This window comes from Primulina eburnea, chromosome 8, assembly GCF_022965805.1.
Source record: "Primulina eburnea isolate SZY01 chromosome 8, ASM2296580v1, whole genome shotgun sequence".
NCBI classification, from domain to species: Eukaryota; Viridiplantae; Streptophyta; class Magnoliopsida; order Lamiales; family Gesneriaceae; genus Primulina; species Primulina eburnea.
The window spans coordinates 36,844,551-36,855,855 of NC_133108.1; the positions used below are offsets into that span (position 1 = coordinate 36,844,551).

Here is an 11,305-nt window from a genome sequence, read left to right on the forward strand (position 1 = left end):
CGCAGAACCAGGAGTGTGTTCATGACCAAAACGAACATAATCATGAGAACTGAATAGTATCAAGGAAAGTCTTATGTGAAGTATATCTTAATTTACATAAACGACAGAATAGTTCAAGGACATCATGTTTACTGGTCAGCTAGTAAAGCAAATATATTTCATAAGGGAAGGTTCAAAGGGTAACACCTACCTATCCTATGCAGAATTCAACTGTAGAACTTTGTCACCAAGATTTGTATCAAATTTCGTTCATGTGGGAGATTGTTGGAAATTTGAATCAAATTTATAGTTTCAAATTTATTGTTTGAATAAAAATTATATCTCATAAATGTGGAAGTGTCTTTCGGCTCTCCACATTCTTGACTTAATTGAAAAGTTTTGACTTTTCATTTTTTTGAGTTAATGAGAAGATTAAGTGAGTTAATTAATCTTACATGACTCTTGGTGTGCATTTTGGGACTTATAAATAGTGTGTTCATTTTCTCATTTCAAAGACATGAAAATCTTATCTCTTACAAGCATTATCTTGCATTTCATATTATTAGCTTTCCATTTGGCCTCCGTTAATTTTTGGTGATAAAGCGAATATACGTTCTCAGTTCGCCGTAGTAGTGTCTCGTGCTAAGTCACTGCTAGTTGTTCCGTTGTATCTTGGGAAACAGACGTCTTAGACGATCCTCGAAGCACATACATGAGATGAAAAATCTGTTTTAAGGACACTGTATTTTATACAGGCCTCGGTTTGCTTTATTTTAAGCCTTTCTCTACTATTTTTTTTCATTATAATTTTTGCTGGTTTTCTTTGCCAAAATATTTCTGTACTATACCATTCGATATATTGTGTAACAAAATTTAATTATAAATGGTAATAAGATATTCAGATATAATATATATGAATTTCAATCCTCCGACGTATATGAAAATGATGATGAAATTGAATACCTGATATGGGTGATATTGGATATAAAAAATTAAGATGATGGATCAGATCGACCCGCCATTTTAGATGGATCAGATCGACCCGCCATTTTAGATGTATTATTTTTTTAATTCTTAAAAGCACTTTAAAAGCTCACAATTTGACTTTTGGAAAAACACTAATTTTAGCTTAATTAAGTTTTTTTAAAAGCATTACAAATCCCGTCCAAATACGTTCAAAATAAGAAAAGATTTTTTTATAAAAAAAATTACTCTTGCTTTTTAATCCAAACAGGCTTAATAATAATAGCATAGCCAAAATTTTGAATTATTAACTAATTTTTAATCATATTATACGCGTAGTGAGATAATTACAAATAAAAATACAAAAGAAATCTATTTCCTTCCGCAAAAAATTGAAAATGCTCAAAAAATCCCCCAACTCCTCCCATGGCGATCCAAAGAAGCCATCAAAAAGTAAAATCAACGACGCCTAGATCTCCAATACTCATATTCACAGCTTCAATTGCATGCACTGCGTTGTTGTACCTTGCTTCATCTCTAATCTCCACTAACGGGTTCTCCTTCTCCTCTTCAAGAAGCTCGCAGAACATTGTAAATGACCCCAGGGATCGTCGCAATATGCACGATAAATACTTGTATTGGGGAAGCAGAATTGATTGCCCTGGAAAACACTGCGAGACTTGTGCGGGTTTGGGTCATCAGGAATCCAGTCTGAGGTGTGCAATTGAAGAAGCCTTGTTTCTGAAAAGGCATGTAATGTAATTGTATATCCCTTCATTATTTTTCTATGTATATCTGGCGCCAAGATTGAATCTTTTGTTATTTTGAAAGGTGGGTATTTATTTTTCTATGTATATCTGGCGCCAAGATTGAATCTTTTGTTATTTTGAAAGGTGGGTATTGTAGCAGATTATAATTTTTCTGATTGTTTTGCAGAAGTAATTGGTAACAGCGCTTGAAACTTTGTCGTAGGTATGCTGTGAAACTTGGGATATTTGCTAATTCTTTGGAAGTTCTGTTTGTTAGTGCATTTAAATATCTGTTATGCTTGTTCAAAGGGCCAATCTAAGTCCAGAGTTTCATTGTTTCTTTGTAATGGACAGCCTCCTGTTTTTCTTCTTAGAAATGTGAAATTGCTGTTATGGTTTTCCTTTTAAGAATAAATGTTCTTCTGATTCATAGTTAAGATTTCAAATATTCCTTTGGATAAGAAGATTCAGCTCGAAAATATCCGAGGAACTGAACATTTTGTGTAGTAATTCGAGTTATTTGTTTGTGCTTCTAAGTTGGCTGTTACAGAATACCATATTGTGTCATGTACTGCCATACTGGGGGTATCACTCATTCTTATACACTCAATTGTTCCTCGGATTCTGCACTGTTCCAAATAAGCCTCCATATAAAACATGGCATCACAGAAAGCTACAAATATGACTATTTTTTCTGCAAATACGGCGATGTGCAAATCTGAATTTTGATCTGGGATTGAATGGAAGGATGCTTTGAAGGGTAAATAGATTATAGTACTTGGGTGGATGTTAGAAATCCATGTTATATTCTAATGTCGTCGTATTTACGGTTTTTGAGTTAATCCATGATCCTCAGTTGGCTGCGAATTTGTGCATCGGAAACCAGAAAATTAGCAATTTTGGCTCATGTCCCCCATTTGTTTTTTAGACCTAATGAAATGCCTTGGACAAAGGTCATGGTTTGCTAAGATACATATCTCAGAGTCAGACATTAGGCCATCACGAGTACAAGAGTTAGATTGTATACAACTTACTGCGAAGTGACATGCATATTTCAATTTTAGGTTATGCTATTTGAAGTATTTTGAGCTTGAGACTTGCTTTATGTTTTTGCAGAATTATTTATCTGTGCACGCTTCTGCTCCTGGTTGCAGGACTTTTGTGATTCCTTCTAGGATGTGTATAAATCCAATACACAACAAGAAAGGGATACTTCACCAGTCTAGAAATATGGTTGTGGAGGACCAGTGAGTTTTTTCCTATTCCGCTACAGCTTTGAAGTGGAGAATGTGCGCTGATATTGTTCTTAAGTCATTTGATCAGATTTTGTTCGAGTAATATGGATTCAAAATATTATTCATGGGACTGATTAGGAATTTCTTAATTGGATGGATTTTAAATTTTCCACTCTCTGAAAAGCAATTGACTAAATTTGTTGAATGAGATAGCGAATGCATTGGTTTATAGCTGCCACTGGTTGTTTTAAATGATTTGTTTCTGTTTGCTAGGTGGGATGCTAACACATGTGCTATGGATTCTTTGTATGATTTGGATCTCATATCGGTTACAGTACCTGTGATTTTGGATAATTCAAAATCTTGGTATCATGTCCTTGCAAAAAGCATGAAATTGGGTTCTAGAGGGATAGCACACGTGCAAGGAGTCAGCCGGTCTGTTCTCAGAGACAAAAGTTTGTATTCAAATCTTTTGCTTGTAAATCGATCTGCAAATCCTCTATCATGGTAAGTTTGCTCTTTATAGTTTCATCTATCTACATTCTTCTTTTCCTGTTGTTCAGTCGTATGAGTATTCATAATTTTTCCTTTGACACTAACTAAATTGACAAGGGCTTGATCAGATATAAAACTCAAATTTTCAATCCATATTGGAAATATTTTGTGTGGCATCAACCCACGTTTCCTTCATTACCAGATCAGTTCTTGAATCTTGATAGCTTTCATGTATGTAGGTATTAATCATGATACTCATTCAGGTTCATGGAGTGCAAAGATCGGAATAATCATAGCTCTGTTTTATTGCCATATTCGTTTCTTCCTTCAATGGCAGCAAAAAAGCTACGAGATGCAGCAGAAAAGGTAATTAAACGTCTTAGTGCTTTTGCTGTCCATCAACTTTTGTGGACTCCAATTTCTTTCATTAGCTATTGAAGTGGGAAAATGTTGAAGAAAGATCATAAGATGTGCCAACTATTGCGAGAAAAATTGCTTATCCCAGATGAAAATAAATCAAGATATATGTAAGTAATATTGGTAGCTAGATAATATACGAGATCGCAAACGTAGATTGCTCGCGGCTAAATATGAATTGAGACGAAAACCTTTTCCATGACTAAGATTATGTTATGCTGTCAATAAAGCCATTTGTCAGTTACAAATCAGGATGTTACGACTCTGCTAGTTATGTTGCAGTTATTTACATTTTTGTCTGGTGATTTTACTATTAAGATGTTTTATGCTTCATGCTATCAACTTCGGATGCATGTTCATGCAGATCAAGTCCCTTCTTGGAGACTACGATGCTATCCATGTTCGCCGAGGTGACATATTGAAAACTAGAAAGGATAGATTTGGGATTGAGAGGACCTTACATCCTCACATCGACAGAGATACACGTCCTGAATTTATCCTTTGTCGAATAGCGAAATGGGTTCCTGTTGGACGAACCCTTTTCATCGCCTCGAATGAAGGGACTGCGGGATTTTTTTCACCTTTGGCTGTGAGGTTTGTTGCCCGAAACACTTTAAAATGTGAAACTAGGAATTCAAAAATTATGGTTTTAAAACTTTTACTTCAACTTACTCCCAAATCTACTTAACTGATTAAGTGGTTTTTTCAAGTTAAACTCGTCTATACACAAACTCGGACTTATGTAAACGTACACACTTTTGTTTTACAATCTTGATTCTTGTGTCATCTATCTACAGGTACAAATTGGCCTATTCATCAAACTATAGCAGCCTTTTAGATCCATTGATCGAGAACAATTACCAATTATTCATGGTGGAAAGGCTTGTCCTAATGGGAGCTAAAAGGAACATTAAAACATATAAAGAAGACGATTCAGATCTCAGCCTCACAGATGATCCGAAAAAGAACACAAAGATGTGGCAAATTCCTGTTTATACGAAGGATGGAGAGGAATGCTGATTCACTGAGTTAGCTGGATTTTCTCTGATTTGTGTGCTCTTGCCGGGTTCCACGTTTCACCCCACATTGTAAGGAGGTTTCTACTGCTATAGATGATCAAAAAAACATAATGATACGGTAATTCTTTGTAAATCATGACTTAGAAGGCAAAGATGGCTTACTTCTAGGATGGCACACTCTTCAGCCAAAAAAGAAAGTGAAATTTCTTAAAAATTCATATAAATTCATGAATCACCCCTGCAATCGATAAACCTTTGGCCCGCCACCTATCCTAAAGTACCGGAATTTTACATTTTGAACTAGTCTAAAATATATCATTATTCCAAGGTGCAATCCGGCCAAAGGAGTCTCCAACTTTCAATCTCTTCCTTATTGCAAACCTTCCTAATTCCACCATAAAACCCGACCGCCCCATCGCCTGTCTCGGTATGATCTTTCCTGAAAATCGACACTTTCCTCCATTGCGATTCAACACTATATTGCTTGAACTCTAGAATCACGATATCTGCAGAAACAAGATCGTCGTGAAATCGCCATATCATACAGTATGTACATGGCAACACAATTAGCAATACATATTTCAAAAGAAAATTTCTCTAAAGTTGATGCATAATACACTTTTGTTCCATCCAAAATACATTTAATTGATCATTTCTTAGTGCAGATATAAAATATTTTTATGCATCAATTGTGGCTCAAAATTAGAGTGGACCCATCATTATTGAATGCACATTTGTCCAATCAATGGCTATGCAAAGTGGACCAATGGACCACTTCATCACCGCCACGTGAGGACTAATCGAGTATGGGTTTTCTTCTATTAATTTCCTATCTTGTGTATAATTTCTTCCAGTTCCGAATATTCCTCTTATAGCATTGATTTATAACTGAACAAAAGCTGATTTTTGCGGGTTAACCACATCGATTTTCTGTAAAATGTTAGTTATATATGCACATCATTTGGTGCATTCGAGTTCTGGGGAAAAGATTTTACAGAGCCATGTTGTTGAATAGATAGATACACAGAAGGGTGGGACAAAAACAAATGAAAGGAAGAAATGGAAATATGGAGGATAAATTATTCCATTTTTGAAGAGAAAAAAGTATATGAAAAGAAGACAAAAAAGGAGCTACAAGCAAGAAGTGTGAGGTTACTACCATTGATGTGACATTGGCAATGAGATTCATTATTGTAAGCAGTGCAGGATTCAATATGGCCAACAACTCCATACCACCAACCTGTGAATGTTCATAAAATAAAAAATAAAATAAAAAAAAAAAAAAAAACCTACAAATGCTCCATTAATGAATACAGTTGGGACGTCACATTTTCAAAAATCCCATGTTAAAATTTCCACTAGCCATCAGTAAGGGGCCGGGCCACCTTTATTGTTTTCTGCAAACCACAGGTACTATAAGGAAATTATATTCCATTAAAGGTTGACAGCAAAATTGGCCCTCCAAGAATTTTGAATCTTCTTGTTAAATAGGTCGACCGACTTGGCCATTCCAGTAATTAAGTTCAAACTAGCCTGAACGTATTACTCTCAGGGTGGATTCCATGACACTCCTGTCTTAAAAATTTATCATATGGGATCGAACTTGGACTCGACATATTTGGGTCAATGATCCACAAGGAGGATGATCCATGTAATAAAGTTGTATATTTGATCAAACGGATGAAATAAAAGAACCATTATACTCCTTTCTTCTCAAGTATATGGGCTTGCTTGGTTTTTCGAGTAGATTAAGAGTATTATTGAAAAAACAAATTTTACATATTACTTAAAATTTCCAAACACAAAAATGGGACAGAAAACCAAGGAAATTTAACTTGAATGAAGAATTACCATAAGGGAACTCTTTGCTTCTTCTCCACTGAATCTCAACATGATCATCCGGTTTAAGTTCATCTAAACATGTAGAGACGTGAGTAGCATTCGCAGGAGTATCCACACTTGGTGCTCTTATCCTATCCCACTCTATGTCTTCCTCTATCATACTCTTCCCATGTGATGGATACCTACAATATCAATTTATTGCAATTTTAAATCCAAAAATAGTTCCAAGTGCTCTCAAATTCGACAGTGGTAACATAGTTCAAAGATTTGGAACTATATTGTATCCAAACATCATGTTTTGATGGTTTTGCCACATTGGCATCCTCCCAGAAACTTAAGAGCATTAGTTGCTTCCACACTGCTTGGAAGGGAAATCTTTAGGCATACCTGGCAACAAAATTGTCACTTGTGGAGTCATAGCTTAGCTTTGCATCATAGCATGAAAGCACAAATCCAATATGCCCATTCTGCACCTTCAGAAAAATCAAGAAATCATAAATTAATTATAGAAAAATATAACTTCGGACCATCCACATAATCACCACTCCTAACGCAAACTACAAAAAAATCAATCACATTTTCCTATAACAATTTCCACAGTATAAAGAATGCACACAACTTTTTCAAACACACAAAAAATTACCTCTCGATTAAAGACCTGCGCTGGGAACCAAAACTTTCCAGTTTCAAGAGCAAGATAACAAGACATAACTGAATTTACTGGTAAAAAGCATCTTGAAACACAATCCCTTTCCTTCATCTGCAGTTTGTTCAAGAAAATGCCAAAAAAGAACTGCAAAAAACCTCCTTTCTGGACTCTAGAATTCAAGAATCTAGGTACCCTTCTTGAAGCAACATAGCATTGCCATTCTCTGTAGAAAGAATCCCCAACAACTCCACCCCATTTCTGCTTAAAATGCTTCGCCCAAAAATGGTCACTTGTGCATTTTTCTCTCAAAAAATAGCAAACCCTTGCCATGCTACACAGTTCAGAAGGATCAAGCTTGTCAAGAATGGAGTCTAAAGCCAAATCAGGCAAATCCAGTAAAGAGAACTCTTTTGTCTCTTCAAGAATCTCTCTTTTTGGCCTCATATTCTTGTGGGTGTATGGAAACATTCTAGGGATCTCAAAAGAAGGGGTAAAAAACATTCCTTTGGTAAATAATGGCACAAAAATGCAGAATAAAAACGAGGGAAATGCCCATAATCTCGATCCAACCTTTGAAAGGAGAAGAAAAGAGAAGCAAGAAATCAAGAAAAGCAGCATTTTAAGTCAGTTTAGCCAAAAGGATGCCAGTTCACATGTCGAAACAGCTGCACAGAGCAAGAAAAGCTCATTTAGCATATGGGAATCTGCATGAAAAACGTAGAAACAGAGGATGATACTATTACTTTCGATTATTGTTTATTTCTAGATTTATTTGGATAAATTGGCGGAGTCATCGAGTGGGGATACTAACTTGTAAATCTATTTATTTATGTATTTTAACGGAGAAAGGGACGCACGGACAACCAAAACTACAAGTTTTGATTGTTGGGGGTTACAACGCCCTGAACAAGAAACCATTGTTCATTTGCTCCTCCTTAAATGATTCGGCACCTAAACTCATTGAATTGCCACCGCCATTGGAATCTACATTATAATTCTTAAATAATAATGTAAATCTCGTCATTTTACTTTTTCCTTGTCACCTCTAATTTCATTTACACCATTTGAATAGTAATATAATTATTTATATTTTTAATTTTTTTTAAAAAAAATTTGAGTTAAAAATTAAATGAAATAAAAATATATAATTAACTAATGTTTCTTTATTTTTTAAATAAAATTAAAAATTTAATACTTAAAGCTAGTTTACTTAGGTATGATTAAAAATGTTAAAAAAATCTAGGCCAAATCTATCAAAACTCTTGGTGATAACAAGTATGGCAGCCGGGAATGTATGAGTTTGTCATTTTTATTTTGGCTTCCAAATTCTATCTCCGCTCTTGTGCTCACCCATATCCTTGCTTTTTTGGGTTGGGGATTCACGGAGATCAAATCTCCATCTACATTTCAAAAATATTAATTAGGGCTCGGAGAATCACCAGACCAGAATTTATTATTGTATTATTCTTATTAATGATAATATCAATATCAATATATATTATTATTAATAATTTCGGGACGAGTTTGAAGATGGGGATAATATCCTCGTACCCAATCCGAACTATTTCGGGTATTTAAAAAATTTCTGCATTCGAATCCAAAAAAATAATGAATCTTCATCCTCATTTTACCTGAGAGGCCTTGAACTCGTGGGAAAAATTGTTGTTAAGACCCATTGAGAAAATTGTCGTTCTTAATAACAAAGTGGGATATCATGATGACCTAAATAAGAAATCCGTCTCACAAATACGATCAGTGAGACCGTCTCACACAAGTTTTTGTCTACGCTAAAAGACCAAATTAGAATCATTTAAAATGCATTAGCATATCTTTTTCCTCCTTGTTTTACCGTAATAAATAATAAACGAAATTATACTATCAAAAAATTAAAATATAAAAGTGGGTCTTAGACCAAAATATTTTGGAAAACGATCGTCGTCAATGCTTGCAAAAATGGCTTTTCTCTATTTAACTATACTTATTTTCATGATTAAAGTTATCACAATAACAATAATTTTACTTGGAAATGACGAGTTTTAAAAGTTGGTGTCACAGATCACCGATTAATGGCCAAACAACACCAGAGCCAATTTTTTTTTTAAAAAAAATCTCTAGTTAAAATTTTGTATAATTTTCAAATAATTTTATGATACTATATTTTATTGTTGCAGTAAATAAATATGATAGTATTTTATTTTAGCTTAAAATATAAATTAAAAAATAAATATGATAGTATTTTATTCTAGCTTAAAATATAAATAAAATCCAATTGCTTGTGAAATATGTGGGAACATGTAGTAATTAGACGATAATGCGGTGGTGCCAATTATTAGGGGTTGGTTGCTTGTAGGTTACAACAAGCAATAACAAAGGATTACTTGTTTGGATTACCTTATAATTTAAATTCTAGCAATTGACGCCATTAACTATATCAAAATGAAAGCGTGTTCAAATTAAGTTTAACCTGACCATAACCAATATTCACCATCCAAGTTTGTATACAAATATAAAGCTAAGTAGGATGATAGAGTAGGTGGACGATATGTTTCTGTCTTCTCAGTTTGAACTTGTCACATAGAGTTTATCTAATGTGATTTATCTACTAAACATGATTTACAAGTAACTGTATTGACCTTTTGATTTTACACAGACAGAGCTCATCAAAAGATAGTTGCCGCGTGTTCCCAAAGTAAAAAATAAAGTAAATTTCTATGATTTTACATCAATCAAGTTCAGGAATCAGTTGAGATAAAGATAAGTTTTAATCAGTAATCCTTACGTTATTGAGAATTCATGCACTTTGAAACTAATTTGACCCGTGGGCAACTATTGAATATTGATAACCTCCAAACTGATATGACCACCGGCCGTAGGATGGACGACATCCGAATAATAATAGTCAAACTATGCAATTTTTCTCTCTTTTTTTGTCTCCCGTAATAATCCAAGAATACAAAATATACACTCATTGTTAAATAACTAATCATAAATCAGCACACAAGGAAAAAACACGACTCCCCAAGTCCAAAATCTACACTCATCTGGGATTGCGAGATTCTAAACCAAATGTAAATTGAATTGAGTTGCTTTAAATAAATGATTTAAAATTTATTTTTATTATCATCCATATTTTATTTATTTATATTATAATTATATTAATCTCAATAAATTTTTATAAATATTTAAAATCTATTTTGATTAATATAATTATAATGTAAATAAATAAAAAATTGGATTTGAATTATTCTATTAAGTTAGATAACCAACAAATATATATTTGAAATCCATTGACTCAATCCAAATTAATATTTGAATCCATAGACTCAATCCAAATGCTGACAACCGCAACAACATATAAACCGCTAAGAGCATCTCCAACCTTACACCAAAATGGTGCAAAACACCATTTTGGTGCAAGGTTTTGCACTCCAACGGGGGCTGCGCTATTTTGCTAAAATAGCGCAGCCCCCTTCCTCTGCGCCAAATTTGGCGCAGAGGAAGGCCCTTGCGCCAATTTGGCGCAAGGGTTATATATATTTTTTTATTTTTTTTTTTATAACTATTTATATTAAAAAAATATCAAGATTATTTAAATAATAGTACAATATATATTTTATTATTTATATAAATAGATATTTAATAAAAATAATAAAGAATAATAATTATTGATTTTTAAATATTTATTTATGTTAATTATTAATAATTAAAGAATAATTTGATTTAATGATTTATAAATAATATAATTAAATACAAATGCAAAAAATTAATATAACAATACAATTCACTTTTTATAATGAAGCATTTGTATTAATTCGTATGCTTACTATGCACTACGAAATGCTTTAATTGATCATTTGTGGAAGGAATATAATTGTTTAGATGTTTGAATTTGGATTCATATTAAGTTCTAAAAATAAATTATCCGTATTAAAATTATGTCAATTTTAATAATGAAGC

At 33.4% G+C, this 11,305-nt stretch overlaps 2 protein-coding genes across 12 annotated transcripts; one reads left to right on the forward strand and one right to left on the reverse strand.

Moving 5' to 3' along the window:
- The first annotated feature begins 1,308 nt into the window (after window positions 1-1,308).
- LOC140839491 (uncharacterized) lies at window positions 1,309-4,858 on the forward strand. 8 transcript variants are annotated; one of them, XM_073206220.1, is made up of 7 exons: window positions 1,561-1,691; window positions 1,879-1,914; window positions 2,808-2,938; window positions 3,200-3,433; window positions 3,685-3,787; window positions 4,203-4,432; window positions 4,636-4,858. In XM_073206220.1, exons 3-7 carry the CDS (start codon window positions 2,868-2,870, stop codon window positions 4,856-4,858), a joined length of 861 nt encoding a protein of 286 aa, XP_073062321.1. In that variant the 5' UTR covers window positions 1,561-1,691; window positions 1,879-1,914; window positions 2,808-2,867. The 8 variants fall into 8 exon arrangements, with proteins under 8 accessions (XP_073062316.1, XP_073062324.1, XP_073062323.1 ...); XM_073206221.1 differs by having other exon boundaries at window positions 2,846-2,938; XM_073206215.1 differs by lacking the exon at window positions 1,879-1,914 and having other exon boundaries at window positions 1,309-1,691; window positions 2,846-2,938.
- Window positions 4,859-5,175: 317 nt separating this feature from the next.
- Window positions 5,176-8,271, reverse strand: LOC140839493 (F-box protein At2g26850-like). 4 transcript variants are annotated; one of them, XM_073206229.1, is made up of 6 exons: window positions 7,541-8,271; window positions 7,343-7,459; window positions 7,087-7,166; window positions 6,709-6,881; window positions 6,017-6,097; window positions 5,176-5,363 (listed from the first exon to the last, which is right to left on the reverse strand). In XM_073206229.1, exons 1-6 carry the CDS (start codon window positions 7,964-7,966, stop codon window positions 5,176-5,178), a joined length of 1,065 nt encoding a protein of 354 aa, XP_073062330.1. In that variant the 5' UTR covers window positions 7,967-8,271. The 4 variants fall into 4 exon arrangements, with proteins under 4 accessions (XP_073062330.1, XP_073062329.1, XP_073062328.1 ...); XM_073206228.1 differs by having other exon boundaries at window positions 7,087-7,172; window positions 7,541-8,270; XM_073206227.1 differs by having other exon boundaries at window positions 7,343-8,268.
- Window positions 8,272-11,305: the final 3,034 nt, after the last annotated feature.